A 17,735-nucleotide genomic window follows, 5' to 3' on the forward strand; every position below is an offset into this window, starting at 1 on the left:
GGTGCCACCCTGCCCCACTTTTTGCAGACTGGTTTGTGACATACATTAAGGATGGAGATGCCATGATATCCCACTCAAAGTTTTAGCAATTCCCTGCAATATAGCTACTATGGAGGACTTACATTGTTGCCACTATTTGCTTGGATTTGTGAGGACTGGAGTTTACCTTCCTCACCCCAGGGAGTTCATTTCTAGTTCTTCCAACAATGGAAGGGCTGGCTCTCAAAGCATCAAGTTCTTTCTTGCCTTCAGCAGGCAAGCAAGCTGCCTTCACATCACCTAAGTCTCTGAGTACAACCCACACAGGCCTAGGCACAGACTTGCCTTCCACAAGCCAGCACCACCATGAGACTAGTTTGTATTGCAAGCTATCTCCACAGGATAGCACGTAGGTTTCAATTCTGGGCTTTTATCCTGGTATCTCTACTAGATGTTGGTTCTATTAAGAGCAGCAAGGGCATGAGTTCAGCTGTTGTGTCCTTTGCAGAAGTTGTCCAAGAACAATGCATGACTGAAAACCTTTGACTGCTGTTCACAAACAGGACTCCTGCCTACAAGACACACCCTTCATCTTAAGCCAGAGATCCAGTTTGTGCCAGGCAGTCATAAGTTTTTCAGGATGATGCAGATAAGGTCTGTTTTACAGCTACTGGAGTGACCTGGTCCATCTGGATTCCCTACAGTAAAAGCAGCTTTTTAGCAGACTCCCGAGGTGGCTGAACAAGTGCATGTTGGATTTGGGTATGGTGAAGTGTAGCACGCAGACATTTTTTTCAGCTTACACACAGAGCTGCTGAACCCAAAACAGAGTCCTCAGTAATGACTCGGGAGGTGATGTTTTTCCTCAGCCTATATTGGGTCAGTCCTCAGTAATGTGCCAAAGGGTACCGTACATCTTACAAGGGGACGGGGCACCTGGGCACTGAATAGCAAGGTACTTTGTGCAAGAAATTCCCCTGCTGGGCTCAGCTTTCAATTCAAACCAAAAACATGCGTCTATCTGAACACCCTCTTCAAATGAAACAAAACCAAATACACACACATCACAATTATACACCCAGTGGTTCGCAACCTCATTAGACCCAAGGCACTCCTTTGGATAACACCAGCTTTTAGTGCTCACTCCTTTTTTTACTATGGAAAAACACTGGAGAGGCTCTTCTGTTGCAAAGAATTCAGCAAGCCCACGGCAGGACAGTGGTGGTGACACATTGGATTCCTACTGAAAATCTCCGGGTTTATCTTGTGAATTGTGTAGGTGTCCACACACCTCGCTAGGCTTATGTTGTGCGGCAGCATTAAAAGGATCTCATGGCACCCCAGTGCCTTGGTTGAAAAAAAGAAAGGGAAAAAAAATAAATAAATAATCACTGCTCTAAACTAGACCATGCACCTGGCTGCTTTCTTTGTGTGGGCTAAATCTTTCAGATACTGGGAGTCAAGTTCTTTGGAACCCCTTGCTTTAGAGGACAAAATACTGCTTAAAACCATCCAAGCTCCTCGCACACACTTCTGCTTACGCCAGAAAGGGAGTTTTAGCTTAATGACACAGAATCGCTGAATGCAGTGATGGCATGCTGGTGTTATCTTTGAATGCAGAGAGCCATAGGGACAGCATGTTTTCGAAGAGCATCTACATTAGATATCAGCTGTCCATTTTGCAACTTGTTTCAACAAGGGCATAGAGAAGTTAAATCAACCAAGCAAATCAGAGAAACTTATCAAAACACCCCCAATTTCAGGAATTCTATGAGGGGTCCCACTTGTACTATTCCTGGTGTCTAACAAGCATATTCAAGGATCTCATCTTTACTCAAGCTCCTATGTCCTCTCAGGCAGCACTGCTGCCTCCACCTCCTTCACAAGCATGCTGGGATACTGGGTATCAGAACCGAGAATCCAAAGCCTGAACACAGCCTTCTTAGAGGGCTGTAAATTAGGAGGACTAGACTGAGCATAATTTCCCCTCTGCTCTCCGGGTGATCTCTAGAAGCAACAAAACTCTTTCCACAAACCCAAAATTAAAGGTGCAGCTTGATTAGAGATTTCACACCAGAAACTTCCCCTTAACAAAGGCCAATGAAAAACCTGTATCAGGCCATTATCCATGTAATCTGGACACACGGAAACCAATCTCGTTACAAAGCAGATTGGCACTAGCTGATAAAGTCCAACTAAATTAGAAGGAGTGCCCAAGAATCCCTATATTGTTAAAAAAACCACACAATTTGCCTGTTGTAAAGCAAATTCCAGAAGAAAAAAAACAAACCATTCTGTAGCTGCCATTGTGTCCAGAGAACACACAGTAAACCAGAAATATCCTTGAAAGGGTTGTGAACGGGTTTATGCCTTAAAAAAAAAAATAATTCCATCTTTACAAGGCAAGGGCAGAAAATCTACTTGCAACATTCAGTCCCTTCACCTTTTCAATCTGCCAGTTTTTGCTCTGTCTGAGATATTTTGTATTGGTTGTGCCACGCTAGTTCCCCAATCTTTTATGCAGAACAGTGACTCAGGCCCCCTGAGTCAAAACAAGGAGATGAATTATGCATGAGGCACTTACCTTTTTATATGTTGTCTCACCCGTTGAGTCTACTCCACGATGACCTTTCTTTATCGTATGCAAGCCAGGCTGCCCAGAAGAACCAGGCATCTAGAATCAGGGTAGACAAGAATCAAGAGGTCTTAAAAAAAATTGATATCCCAGGCTATGTGTAGACGAAAGAAGGGGCATGTGTGCATGACACTTTAAAGCAAGTTTAATGCTTTTGCACCGCTTTAATGCTGTTGGTGTTTGCACACGTCAGCAGCGTATTGTGCAGTAATTCCAGCTGCTGTAGCAAATTTGACTCGGGGCACAGCAAACAAACTCCTCTGAGAAGTTTCAGTTTACCGCCCTACAGCTGCAGAGTGAAGCATCAGGCTCTGCAGAGCTCAGGGGCTCTGCAGGAAGCCTGTGCAGGCAGCCTGGCAGCAGCCCAGAGCCTGCCTGCCTGGCAGTGGAGCCTGCCTGTCTGCCTGAGCTGCGCACGGGTCCGGTGCTTCCTTCCATGGCTGTGGTGTCCCCTGTGACTGCCTGAGCTGGGTGCCTGCAGGCAGGTGCCACCTAGGAAGAGGGGGGGTGCCACTGTTGTGACAGAGGGAAGCACCAGCCCGCCCCTCCCCCTCTCCCAGGGACCGCTCCACCCACTGGCAGCTCACCCTCACTTGCCTGTCACCGGAGAGGCAGGTAGGTGCATGGGTCTGTGCATGACATGGGGATTTACTTTGCGCAGAAACTGAAGCGGTGTTTTTAAAAATCCACCACTTCAATTTATGGCCCTTGTTCATCTACACACACCCTCTGATGTTTGTGTTCACCCAGAAGCACAGGGCAGAACTATTGAGGATTACAAGGCATAACTCTTTGCCACTCCTATTTTTAAGGACATAAAATGTGCCTAGATTAACTACACTTCCATTGGCAACACCAGTAGCTGCCTGACCTCAAGGAAGAGCATCACAGGCTGGGGCCTATAGCTCAGTGGTGTCTTTCCATCTGAAGATCAAGAGGGCTGCTATCTGCATTTTGGGGTTCAGTGTAGTCTTCAAAATAGCACAGCAATGTTTAAAGTAGTTTACAGGGATGCTAGACTTTCACAAACCACCCGCGTGGTGCAGATTTGGCATCTAAATGCACTTAATGAAAGCTGAAGGAAGATTTTGGGTTCCCATTCAAGAAACAACCTTTAAGCCTTTGCTTAGAAAATTAATTACCAGCCCACGGGTCTCCAAGTGCCTCACACCAACTGAAGTTGCTTTGCACCTTCCTTTAACAGCTCTCCCCCTGCTTCAAATGTCCCAAGGAAAGGAGGTAGGAAGGCAGCACAAGTCCACCCTGGTTTCTGAGCCCAGTTTCAGTTGCATTTCATTCCCACTGCTCTGTGATCCCTCAAGAGCTTGCCCAGTTCATCGTCTTGTCTGCTTGGCCTCCCTGCCTTGCTAGTCAAAATGAACCAGGCTTCTACATTACAGCATGACATTTATCTAGCGATTGGCAGAAAAAGAGACTTTATTGCTTTAAATGCCAGGGCAATTAAGCTATAGCAATGGACAATACTCTTCACAAGGAAGAGTGACCTAATTTCACAAAGGAACGTGCCCAGCTCGCTGAAGCCTTGCATTTGCTTGTTCAGCTGTTTGCCCCTGCTTTGTCATTCCTTCTTAAGCCATGGCCAGAGCTAAAAACATCTGGTTTCAGAGTGTTCCCCATTATACCAAGGAACTAAGCACATCAATTTCTTGAGCAGTAACTTACCTCGGAGGTGAGTGATTTTTTGAAGGTACCTGAACCTGTCAAAATACAAAGAAGGACAGCAACATTTAACAAAGGAACAGCTGGCAGTTATTAGATAGTGCAGCAAAAAGCCTGACATTGTGCCATGGCTTGAATGTTTTAATGCATCTAAAAAAGCACTGACTCATGCTTGATTCCTTCCCAACTTCTCCTCTTACAGAAGAAGGGAAATTATTTTCAAGCCACAAGGAAATGTTATTTCACTTACCACTCAACCCTCCACACTGAGCCTTGTGTATATGCTACAGCTCAGCTATTTGCTACAGTCCGATCTCCCCAGCTCAACTGGATTCCCAGAATTCTTTGGCTCTGTACAAGCGCCTGGGACCAAATTCACACATAGGTGTAAGTTGCTGCAATTTTATTGACTTCAGCAGAGTTACATCAAGGCTTAACTGGGATCTAGTATTTTTAATTTAAAAATACTCACAGCATGAGGAGGAGGTGAGACCCAGTACTTATCACTCAAGTTTTGTGATGCTACAGATTGATGTGGTTACTTTATTTTATTTTTTAAATTTTTCAACCTGAGTCTTAGCATAAATATCTGCAGACTGTTTTGGGCCTAAATGAAGGTGAAGTGATGGACTGCCTTTGCCATCTTCTAAAACATGTATTCCAACCTTTTTTCTTGGCTGTGGGGACAGAAACCAATGATGTGATCCTTGGTTGTAGCAGAGGTTTTTCTAGGCCACTAAACCACCCAAAAGATCAGCAGCAAGGCTCTCAAGGGGTCCAGACATCAGAGGACAGGACTGCTGCCCCACTCGCTGGTTACATAAAGACAGTGCCATGTTCTCCATATCTGGCCTGGAAACCTTGCATTTCCAAGGCACCAACACATTCCTAAGGTGAATGCAATCTCATGAAGCTCATTTCCCAAGCTCAGAGTTCCTGTCATTCCACATGAGGGTAAAGGGAAACAAACCCTGAGAAGGTGCCATGGTTCAAAGAACTGTTTCATCAGACTTGTGTGGCCACGTTCAAATTCTTACAGCACTTCTGAATCCAAACAGCACTTCTGAATCCAAACAGGAGGGAAGACCCAGCCCCCTCTGCTGAGCTCCGGCCCCAGAATGTGCCAGGACCCTCGCTGCAATGCTGCAATCTGAGTGTTTGATAAGGACATGCCAGTCAACATTGGGTATACAGAGGCACTTAACAGTCAAACCCAACCAGCCTTGGGATGCATTTATCAAATGATCAAAGCTCCCATTTCAAGACATATGTAACTGAGCAAAAAAATCTGTGCCAAACACTTTTTGTTAAAGAAAGCGGGAGTGTAGAATGACTAGCTTTCCACCCCCTCCCTCTCTCCTCTTCCAAGCAAAGAAAAGTGTCATGACAAGCTCCGATTTTCATGTTTAAAGGGTCTCGCATTCAAGATCCTCACCCCCCCAGCACATTCTGTGCTTGTTACAAGAGATGAGTAATGACCACATCACTCTCTTTGCAGGGGATGACTCGCACCAGGCAGAGCAAAAGGGAGCTGGGCCAACAGGTTAGGCCATTCTGCACGTGATGTGGGCTATGGATTCAAACAAGCGATGCCTTCAAGCTTCGACCACTGCTCAATCCAGACTCCTGACTTTCACAGCTGGGGAACCCAACTAGCAGTCCCATTTAACAGCTCCTGTCCTTCCCTACAAGCTGGAAGCACTGGCAGGAGACATCAGAAAGGATTTCAAAAGCAATCAGATGACCAGTGGAGGCCCACTTTTTTGGTAGGTGTGCCATAAATTAACCCTGCACCTTCCCCAAATGCCATTCTGATTCTCTTACTCTGACCAATCTGCTCCCTGCCCTATCTGCTACTCCCCTCCCCAGTTTACCCAGAAATGGCTCAGGTATCCTCTAAGATAACCAACGGAAAGCAGGCTTCCGTAGGATCTAGTTGGGTCCTGCACAGCTATAACTCAGTTCTGGGAGGCTGTTTTGAAGAGAGATTCACAACACTCCAATGTCACCTTCCAACAAAGGTGACGGCTTTGCCACGAGGCCTTTCCAAGCTGGCGAGCTCCGTTTGGGGTTTGGTGGTGGAAGAAGCTTCTCAGTCCTCCCAGCGCTGCACCTGTTCAACAACAATTAAGCCTTTCTCCTTTTAAAGTGAGGAATCCATACTTATGCAAATCAGACCATCTTTAAAAGCCACACAATTTAAGCAATATCGAAGGAGCTGCACAGCCAGCACTTTACTTTGCAATTAGCTGCATTAATATTTAACCGTCCGTTCAAAATTTCATTCTGGGGGATTTAAATGAAGCTATTTATTCAAAGGACCATTGAATGAAGCACTTTCTTACTGCCTTAATCACCTTCCAGAAACATTACGCACAAAATAATCCAATTTTTCACTTGTGTGGCTCCTTTCTACTGAGACTTCAGGAGTGCTTCATATTCATTTGGCCTCTTGTGGCACAAAGCTAGGTCTTATCATTTTACAGAGGTCTCAAGTAATGTACAATGATTTGCCTGAAGTCAAACAGCAAACAAGTGACAGGGCTGAGATTAGAAGCCAAACAGTCCCAATTCCCATCCTGCTGCTGTGAAATACTGTCTCCCATCACTCCATCCTAGGGAAGGCTGTAACTTCTCCAGGGCCTGTTTGGAAATCAGATACAGATGGTCTCCGAATCAAGTGTCACCACTTACAAGAAAAGATTAGTCAACACAGGAAAGTTACTGTATGCTGTAACAAAGAGCAGCACTTGCTAAACGCCCTACGGACCAGACAGGAAGCAGCACCCCCTCCCTTTTCCTAGTCTCCAGACAAATTTGCAATATCTGCAGATTGGGAAATGGGATGTTTCTGTTCATCTACAAGAAAAATACTTGCACTCAAACCCAAAAGTGAATTTGCAGTACAACAGAGGGCTAATCCCCTCTGGAAGGGAACAGAAGGGACGTATAGACAGACATTTGCAGGCTACTCCAATAACGGTGGGAAGAGCAAACTCAGAAGCATTCTTAGTTGTACACAGCCTTAATAGCTCAGGCTAGAGAGGCCTCACAGCAAGCCTGAATGGAAAACATTAGAGCAAAATGCAAGTTCTCTCCTTTTTTGAAGGGCGCAGCTCTTTGACAGCACTCGAAGTGAAGGGGTCTGATATTATCACTCAGAGGCCATACTGCTACAAAATTAAAAATTTCATCAAACCAGTCAGTCAGTTCACATTCTGGAAAGATGCAGACTCCGTTTAAATTCATGGCTGTTTTTGGAATGGGAGGGATGGGGATCGATTGGAAATATGCAACTTCATTTCCCAAATTAAAACTAGCTATAGAGCTTTATTCTGATTTTAAGAACATCTAAGCAGTTAACTTTCTGACTGGTCTCTTTTGGGAACACAGAGGAAAAAGATAAATGATAGGAATTCAAAGACGTAAGGACAGATTTGCTGGAACTTTATTTTTTCTTTCTTTTTCCTTCAGGCCAAAACCTGAAGGAGAATCTCAGATTATTCCAGAGAGCTGTTTACTGGAAACTGAATCAGGCTAAGCAAATAGAAGTTGGCCACCTTCCTGCAGCCCATGCTGACTGAAAAGAATACTATTTGTAGCTGCCCTGTATGTGTGCATGTAGTTAGATATATCTAACTACTTATTACACACAGAGTCCTGCATATAACTACCCAAGTGAATGCTAAATTGGGGGGGGGGGGGGACAAAGGAAGGGAAGAGGGGAAGGAAAAAGGGTCAATTAAAAAAATTTCCCTGCATGACCTCAATTTCCAAGGTGCGTGTTCTCACCAAACTTCTGTCTAGCAGATCAGTGTGCTACTTCAGCTTATCCCACATACAGCTGCACTGGACCATTTTTACCAGAACTGTTCAGACAAGATTTTTAGTTGTACCTCTTATTATGGATAAAAATAAAGAAGTGAAAACATTTATAAACCCACAAACACATCAAGAATTGTGGTCATTCAGTGTCTGAGCATCTTACAAGCCACACACCAGGGCCACGTCAAATAAGCACGCACTGAAGCTGTTCAGGAAAGGAGCTGCATCCCCATTTCCTCTCCTAGTGCCAACCTAATACCTGAACCTTTCCCCAGACTTCATGGAGGATCCAAGATCAATCCATTAGCATGAATCTCAATGTCCAAAGACATTTCTGCACACAGAAGATAGCCAAAATGTTTTCTTTCTTAAATTATGCAAAGCAGGCAGGAACAAAAGCAGTCATGGAGCACACCTAGAATAATCCAGGAGCGCATACAGCTGTTTAGATGACAAGAGATGCTCACACAAGGTGCACTTTAAGAAAGCTATTAAAATAAAACAGCAACTTTCATTGAAAGCAGAAGCATTTAAGAAGTTTGTTTCTGTACCACTCTTTTTAAAAGCCAAGACCACTATGTAAAATGGCTGTTTGCTGCTAGTTATTGGAGGGGTAGAAAACTCATGCTTTTTAAGCGCATAGATGCAATACAACTACCTCTTCGAGACGGTACCACTGAGCAGCACAAGAAGCTGAAATCTATACAGAGGAAAAAAATACCAAAAAGGTTATAAAATAAAAGATTGGGATTTGAAGCTCCAACCCTTTAGAGAAAAATCAGGAGACTTTTTTTTTTCCTCGGGGCGGGGGGGGGTTGCTGGAAAAGTGACAAGAATGAGTCTCATCAAAAGCAAATCCAATTTCTGCAACATAAAGAAAAAGAACATCTATCAAACAGCACAAACAAAAAGCAATTCCGAGTTAATGAGGCACCTGTGCCCCTTTCTGCGTTCATTTGCAATTAAACTCTTCCGCAGCCCTAGAAAGTGAGAGAAAAAATATTTCCCTTTCTTTTGGTGAGAACCTATTAAAGAAACACTCCAGGGGTCGGGTCTGAACCGAAAGTCAAAACCAACACCCTTAATCATAGTGGTTGGAGACGGAAAAGGCCTGTTAGATCATTCAATCTGTGCCCTGCCAGGGCAGAATACAGTCCTCCAACAGACGATACGCATTTCAAAACACTTGATCTTGACTGGAAGGCTAAGAGGTAACACTTTGAGGTTTTCAGCATCAATACACCTATTCCAGTCTTTCATGTTCAGATCAACTCAAACCCACCAACACAGCTGCTGTAGGACTTGTGCATTTGATACATGAGTTGAGATTTGATAATCTCATTAAGCAGAAGCTACCAAACCTCACTGCTACCATTTGCTAGCAGTCAGCAGAGTTAAGTCATGCAGGAATGACTCTGTTGCCCTGGATCAGTGCATCTCCTACCCTCTCTTTCACCTGTTCATCAGGGTATGGGGCAGGGTGTTTCTGAAAAGACACCAAAAGCTTGTTGCCACATCAGGCTTAGCGAGCTTACTACTGCTTACTACAGAATGGCCCAGAATAAAGCACCCAAAACATCTCCCCATAGTCATTTTGTGCGCACGCCTTTTGGAGCATTATAGGAGTTACAAGGCCCAGATCTGACCAACTCAGACTGCAAAGGTCACTGCTCTAATCATAGATTCACAGAAGTTTAGGGCTGGAAGGGACCTCATGAGATCTCTCTACTCCACATTGTGCAGCCAGTGGAAACAAGGCTCAGAGAAGGGAAAGGTCACACCGCAGGCCTGTGGGAGAACTGCAAACAAACTCAAGTCTAACACAAGTCTAACACCTTGGTCTGTGGGTCCTGTCTTCTAGGCCTAATCACCTCTCTGCATGCTTAGAGGCTATAGCAAGCTGTGATTTATAAGTACCTTGCATAGACAAGCGGAGCTGAGCTCAGACAGGACAACATCTAAAAATAAAAGGAAAGACAGGAAACACTGTGGACTTTGATTCCACTCCCACTCAAAGATGGCTGGGAAGGGATGGTGGAGTAACATTTTAAAAATAAACAAACAAAGAAGGTTTTCAAGCTTCTCTCCCTATCATTTCAATGGTTTTGAGGAAGTTTGGGGCAGTGTTAGCTGATGAGTGCTGTGAACTCACTGGGCTGTATTTGGTAGCCATGTTGGTCGGAGACAAAAAGAAAGAAATGCAAAAGTCTAGAATTCTTGGTTCAGAGATGATACCTTCTATGAGACCAACTAGGAAATCACTCCCCCCTGCAAAAAATATTTTTCTGCAAGCTTTCAGGCTTAAACACCCTTCATCAGGCTCAGGGAAAATTAAAGATGGTAAAAAGTCCCCATAGTTAGGAAATAAACTTCATTTTTGCACAGAGGAAAGCTGGAGATGGAACTCTGTCCCTCTGGGTCCGACACAGGAATTATGCAGTTAGCGCTGACATTCGTTACCTCTGCAATCCCAAAGGGAAAGAGACTTTATGGCAACTAGATGTTTAGGCCTTATTCAAAGCCAGCAGAAGTCAGCGGGAGCCCTTCCATGAATGCCAACTGGGATCATCAGACCAAACCCCCGCAACGACAGGTGTCCTTTGGATATCCACGAGCCTTTTAGCCTTGTTCCTGGTCACTAGCTCAGCGGCTGTGTGCCTGAAGGCCCTGGTCATAGTACAGACAAGAAACCTCAACATGACATGCTGATTGACAACTTGGTATTCCCCCACCCCAGTGCTACAAACCCTTCCCAGCTACACTATGGCTTTAGCAGCCAAGGTTTCATGAATGACTAGCTTGGCCAACTAATGTCCTGGGTAAGCTGGTGTGCCGAATCTAAATCAGACAAAGCATTTGTTTCTGGCTCTGGCCATCCTCAGGACTGCAGCTGTTAAAGTCATATTGCACTGAAACAGGCAAATCGAATCTTAAATCAGAACTATGCAAATCCAGGGACCCAATGCTTCATGACTTGCCAAGCAAATGCAAGGTTTATGCATACGATGTTGTGAGTAGCAAGGGAAGGATGACTAAGACAGCCTTCCTGACTGAAAAGGACAGTGGGAATGCTGACAAGAGGCACGAGCAAAATAACAGGAAACTAGGAATCCCTCCTGCCCCTTGTGACCAAGTGATCTGACATTACCCCAGCCTCAGTTTCTCCAGGTGTAAAGTAAGAACAGCACTAAACAGGCAACAAAGTGGGTGATCACATTGTTTGTGAATGAGGATTAAAATGCTTTGAAGGCGGCTCTGGAGGTAGGAAAGGAACAGTTAGATCCAAGGAAGCATCAGTAAGCAAACGGAGCCAAAACAACAAACGTGAATAGCTATTTTATAATAAAGACTAGGAGATAAAAATAATGTCAGAGCACTGTTTTAACAAGAAAGCTAGTGAACCATTCCTACTGCTTTCCCCAATGTTTCAGAGCAAAAACATTTCCGTGGGAAATGATATAAGGATCTCTTACAGATCTCTGCGCCAAAAGATAGTAGTAGGCTTCAATATTAGTTAGAGTACAGCTCTTCTGAATGAGCGAGCTGTCGGACAGGGCCACACTTTCTGAATTGTTTTCATGGGCCTTTCCACACCCTTGTAACATGACAGGGAAATGCCTTAGGAACAGTGATATTCAAGAGTAGCACCCATTTTGGTGCAGCTATTTTGGGCAAGATTCTGCCATCTGAAAGGCAATCTTTTAAAGATTTAGTGTAAGTTTTCAGATTTCAGAGTGCCTTACACTACCACAGCTCTTTCACAGAAGGCTTCAAAAGGCTTTACAAACATGAAGTTGAGCTCAAAGCCAGAGTCAGCAATCTTCATTCAGACAACACACCAACAGTAGCTTTCTGATGGTTTTGTTGAGTTGCAAAGTTATACTCATTAATTTTTTAAAATGCAGCTTTTCAGCAATTATGAGATCATTAGGGGGACAGGGATCTCCGTTACAAAAATGCTTACTGCTTACAGTTTTTCATCTCCAGAGTTCCTTACAAACGTTAACCAACCCTCACAGCAGCCCAGGGAAATAGTATGCAAATATTCTCTACTCCAAAGGAGAATCAAAGCTGAGCTGCCAATGGACTAGTTGACAGCCCAAAGAGGGTGGGATCAAAACTCTGGCTATTATACGTTCAGCCACATTTTACTCCTCATTTATCAGTTTCAGCACAGCAGATTTTAAGCTGTGTGTAGGTGCCATTACACCACCCAAGCACTCTGGCTTTTGAACAAGGGAGACAGCAGGGATGCTAAAGCACCATGAATCTATTTAATCATAAGCAGAAGAGCCACTGACAAAGTAAAATCATAGAAAAATCATAACTTGAGCAGGGGCCTGGACTAGATGACCTTGCGAGTTCTCTCTCACCCCTACTTTCCTAGAATCCTAAAAGCTGTCCTGAGAGGGTTGTCAGGACACCACACCTAGTCCAACTGCCTGGTCAGGGCAGGATCATCCTGGTCAAGGGTGCTTTAAGCAAGTGCTTGTCTAACTTATTCTTAAAAACTTTGCAAACAAGCCTCATGCACAGAAGTGACCAGCAAAGATCGAGGGCAACTTGCATCTCATTGTGTTTACTAGCTATCAGTTCATCAGGATTTGTGAAGGGAGAAACAGATAACCCCATGGCTGACCTTGTATATTTGCTAGAAAGAAACCGTACAGACCACAAGGACTGTATGCCTTAGCCAGGGGTCGGGCACCTTTTGCCCCATGGGCCATAGGTTGTTGACCCTTCTTTAGTCCACTTCTAAGGGACGAGGGAAGTGCATTCCTTGGCCTCTTTTACTGAAACCGAGAGAGGCCATCGTCTCTCTGGCAAGATATTTGCCTAATGGAACCTGGGCAGAGACCACCCACCAGACAAAAAAGCAACAGCAATTTTTAGTCTCCTTTACCCTGGGTCATAATTAAGATAGCCACCAAAAAAAGCTTTATATTTATAGCCCAGCATCTCCCATGGGCACCCACTGAAGGACTAGCTGGAACAGCCCAGAAGATGAACAACCTAGCTGGCTCAAACACAAGGGAGACTTGGAAGTAGCCAAGACATTTCACTTTCCAGAAGGAAACTCAGTTAAAATTCAAGAAATGATGCCACCACTTATCAATGAACCTCTTAACCCATAATATATTTTCACTCTTTTTTTCTAGTTTGCCTTCTAGAGAAAAGGCAAACTTTTCACCTTGACAAATATTTTGCTTAGAAAAGCAAAAAACGCTACGTGGTTCCAACTCCAATCTCTCCTCTCAATCTCAAAGGAGGGCAGTGGGCCCAATTCCAAGATGCAACTCTAAACGCTATCATATTTCCCACCACTGCTGCTGTTAGTGGTAGCAACAGGCTACTAGTTTAGATCAGAAAATAGGGGCTATTTTGCCATATCATTGCCTCCACAGACAGCATCCCTAAAGTCATTTTACCTTTCCAAGTTGATCATGAAAAGAAAAGAAGTGCCAGAGACATTTTATAATTAACGCTGAGGGCATCATATGATTCCCAGAGTCCCATTTTAAGCCAGTAGGTGACAACCCATTCAGAGATCTCTATTTAAAAATCACCTAATCTGGTCATCTTTGTTCATGTGATCTCAAGAAATGAACATCCACTCTCTATCACCTTTGGTATCAATGAGGTTTAACTCCCCCCAAAACCTTTGGTTTATTCCTCTTTGCTTTTCCAACTCGTAAGCAAAATGCTACGGGTTCCTGAATGATGATACCAACAATCTCAGCTTCAGACCTGACCTACTGATTTTGAAAGGGATATTTGTTTGCTTGCAGCCTTCACTCAGGTCCAAAAAATCAGGGCTACAAAGTGGCAGCTAGAAACATGAGGATGGAAGGGTGGTCACTGCACCGAACGCACAAGGAACCAAACACCCCAAGTCTCAGATTGGTATTTCTGGCACTCGCTGTCCCACTTCAAAGTGAAAGCGAGCAAACATTAAATCCTCCTGGGTGTTTCCTTGCGCACTTACACAAACAAGGAAGCACTGTTCCAACTCATGCAAAGAGGGTGGAGGGAAGTATGCCTGGCTTGGCTGAAGGGAGGGAAGGGTGGGAGTTCCAAACCATACATGCCCCTTTCTCTACACTAAAACAAGACAGGAATTGAGCAATATCCCTGGGGGTGAATAGCATCGTGCCACTGGTGTGAGCAGTGCCCTGCCCAGGATGGAGATGGCTTCAAAGTTCACTGAGAAAGGCATGTGAACCCTGCACTCCAGGATCTCCACGGTACAGCTAACAAGGCCTTTCAGTATGCTGTTCCTGGCTCCCTTGGGAGCAAGCCAATGTTGCCCTGAAGTGCTTGAGGGGGTTCATCGTGGACACCTTAAGTCCTTTCAGCTGATATAGGTAGCTGATGAGTCGGAACCAGACTCTGGATATTCAAACAGCAGGATGATGAGCTCAGGAGATGAGGGAATTGCTATGTGAAACAGAGGAATAGCTCACAGTCTAAACTGGTATTTACTAATTTGGTCATGGCCCCACAGTCTGACTGGAGGAAAAGAAAAGCTTATACTTAGCAAGAGAATTGAAAGCTTCTTGTAAGCAGGACTGAGGTATTAGCGACCACAGATTCTGTGTCTGGCTGCCTGTGCTAGATGCTGTGGGTAAGGCTGTAGCTTGAGTGCAACTGTCTGAGGGCTGAATTATTTGGCACATCTTAAAACAGCTCTGGATGATACAGCACAAAGGTGTCAGGATCCTGTCTATACTACAGCTTATAGCACTGCTCTGGGACGAGAGATTTCCCAAACCAGTCGAGAGCAAATAGTAATTGAGGTAGGAGCAAGAGTAGAAAGATGGGAGGTTTACACCCTGGCAGTTGGATATATAAGGTAATTGTTGTATTTCCTGCTTGTCACAATGGAACAGTGTCTCTAGTACGAATCATTACTCAAATTCAGTAGAAACTTACCTTTAGCATCAATCTTCCCTGGGAAGTCAATAATGGCAACATTTGGGGAAAGGATTTTTCTGCTTATGTGTTTTCTTTCAGACAAGGATCCTGAAAACCTTTAAACATGAAGACCCTTTCAAAAGCAGATGAACAAACAAAGCGCAGTGATCTGACCAAGTTCACAAAGGAAACCCGTGGCAGAGCCAGAAAGAGTGTCCCCACTTCCAGTCTTGTGCTCTCCCTACTCGGACAGTGCCTTTACATTAATTCATTTAAATTTAAACAGTCAACACAGCCTGATGTTGCTCCCTAAACCCCGCCCCCCCCAAAAAACCCCAGAAAATCCAATACTTCAGTGTTTCTTCCAACTAACCACTATGTGATCCTTCCTCACAAATTCCTCTGCCTTGATTACAGCATCTTTGTTTTTATGACCCAAGCCCTTTGTTTTCATGACCCAACCCCTCAAGTGCAGGTAAGGCAGACAAATAGGAATCCCGTGAACAGGACTATCAGAACTGGGGCTTGAAATGCTGTCGGTTGGTTTTTTGTTTTTTTTTTTTAAGCAAAGGTTAAGGTACAGAACATCCGCATCTCTGGAACAGCCGAAGTCAAGGTTCAGCTGGACTGTTTCCTAGCGTTTCATTTCCTTACTACAAATTGAACAACTGTGGGAAACGCACACAACAATGGGAGGGTGGTTTTGGCAGACAGACACCCCTCCCCAATAATGGGAAGGTAGTTTTGGCATAGTACCAGAGAGTTGGCCCTGTTTCTATTAAGGAGAAAGAAAATAAAATATCTATATGGAATCAGTGAGCAAGACTTAAGGTTTGTGAAGTGCCAGGAAGATCACAGCTGGTGGGTTTAGTGTTAAGAATTGCCTGCTACCTGCCAAATGCCTGCCCCACTCCACCCTAAAAGTGGCTGCTACTACCCATCTTGGATTAGTGCTGGTCCCTCTGGGCAGACTGGCATTCAGACCTCCTCCAAGCACAATTTATGTTTCAGCTGGAGTTAACAGAGAGGATACAGCTGCAGAGGCAATGAAAAAAGTTACAGCAACCAAACCCTTCAGTGAACTATCTTGTGCAGAAGGGAAGTTCTGGTTCTCGGATACAGATCCATTCAATTAAAAACAAGACCCACACTTAATAACAATTTGTGTTCCCAAGCTCACGATTCCTGCAGCTCCCCAGAGCCCTTTGCACAGCTGCTCCTGCACAGTTTAACATCCTCCAGTCTTTGGAAAGACCACGAAGCAGGGGAGGTATGTGCTCGCAGGCTGGGAGCACCCTGGCTAGCACCACGTCTGTAATTTCCCCTCCCCCAGCATATCTCTGGAAGGCAAGATTCACCCCCTCCCCCACAAATGATTGCACCTACCAGCCTCTCACTGCGGAGAGGAGGGCAGCAATCATCTGCCACAGCCCTCAGCTCAGAAAACAGAGAACCTGAGGGTGGGAAGGGACCTGGGGGGGGGGGGTGGTCACATCTAGTCCAATGCTCTGCTCCAAGCAGGACCAGCCCCAACTCCATCATCCCAGCCAGGGCTTTGTCTACTCGGGGCTTAAGCACCTCCAAGGATGGAGATGCCAGCACATCTCCAGGAGCCTGTTACAGTGCTTCACCGTCCTCCCGATGAGGAAATTCTTCCCAACATCCAACCTCAGCTTCCTGTGCTGCGACTGCAGCCCCTTGCTCCGTCCAGCTCCACCACGCAAGGAAAGGCTCCCTCCATGCCCATGGGAGCCCCACCGCTCCCCTTCCAGCCAGGCCACCCCGGCCGCCGTGTGCAGGGGGAGCAGCCCCCACCTCCAGACCCCGCTCCCCGAGGGGCTCACTCCCATATACACCCAGACACAGCAGACCCCAGCCCCAACCCCCATTAGGGCCCCCCAGGGTGAGCACCCCACACAGGAGGCACCTGAGCTCTCTGCCCCCGCCAGGGGGTGCGTGCCCCCACAACCCCCCCTTACAGACCCCTCAAGTGTCCCCCAGGCCCTGCCATGAGGCGCACCCCCCCGTACCCGCCAGGCCGACGCTGCTGCCGCTGCTGCCCCCGGACTCGGGGCCGGCCGCCGCCATCTTGGAGCTGCTCCCTCCTCCTCTGGCGGCCGGCAGCGCTCTCACCCCCGGTACACTCCCCGGGCCCCTCACTTGGTGCCGCCCGGGCAGCCCCGCCCGCGGCTCAGGACCGTCCCATCCGGGGAAGGATGGGGGAGACCGCTCGCCTCCCCCCGCCCTTGCCAACTTGGAGTTGCCCGGGCCGCTCGGGACGCAACCACTGAGCGCAGCCGGGAGGGGTGGGGGGTGGCCACCGCCTGTTTATTGTAACGAAGCCCCAAGAGGCCCCGGGCGCATGCGTGATAGCGGGAGGGCGGTCGAAGCTACCATGGCGGCCGCCATGAGTCACGTGGTAGTGGTGGGACTGTCTGGAAGGGGTGGTGCTGACACGAGAGGGGGTTGCTATGGTAATCGCTGACATGCTGCGCCTTGCCCTAAGCCTCTCAGTCCCTCTGGCTTTACGCCTCGCCGTGACGTCATACCATGACCTCGCCGGGTGCTGACGTGTCAGGGCCTGACCCCAGGGGCTCCTGGTGGCCACATGGTTGCTACCCAGCAGGTCTCGCAGGTGCCTTCCGTCTAGTCCAGCCCTGTTCTTATTCACATGGGAAAAGAGAAGCTGCCCCTGGTCCTA

The 17,735-nt window shown here is 46.2% G+C and overlaps 1 protein-coding gene across 11 annotated transcripts in view; it reads right to left on the reverse strand.

Annotated features, from left to right (window-relative positions):
- The window catches only part of PIP5K1A (phosphatidylinositol-4-phosphate 5-kinase type 1 alpha), a 35,699-nt gene extending 18,316 nt beyond the window's left edge, over positions 1-17,383 (reverse strand). For 7 of the 11 annotated variants that reach the window (XM_090056370.1, XM_090056369.1, XM_090056368.1 and 4 more), the window contains exons 1-4: positions 17,065-17,382; positions 8,778-8,819; positions 4,298-4,332; positions 2,564-2,653 (exon numbers count right to left, since the gene is read on the reverse strand). In XM_090056370.1, the coding sequence (XP_089912496.1) occupies positions 2,564-2,653; positions 4,298-4,332; positions 8,778-8,819; positions 17,065-17,122 (225 nt within the window). In that variant the 5' untranslated portion in view covers positions 17,123-17,382. Of the gene's footprint in view, positions 1-2,563; positions 2,654-4,297; positions 4,333-5,264; positions 8,743-8,777; positions 8,820-17,064 lie in introns of those variants that run through there. The other 4 variants (XM_090056360.1, XM_090056362.1, XM_090056361.1 and 1 more) reach the window with 3 other exon arrangements.
- Positions 17,384-17,735: the final 352 nt, after the last annotated feature.

The sequence above is a fragment of the Crocodylus siamensis genome, chromosome 6, assembly GCF_052110815.1.
Source record: "Crocodylus siamensis isolate JL-2025a chromosome 6, ASM5211081v1, whole genome shotgun sequence".
NCBI classification, from domain to species: Eukaryota; Metazoa; Chordata; order Crocodylia; family Crocodylidae; genus Crocodylus; species Crocodylus siamensis.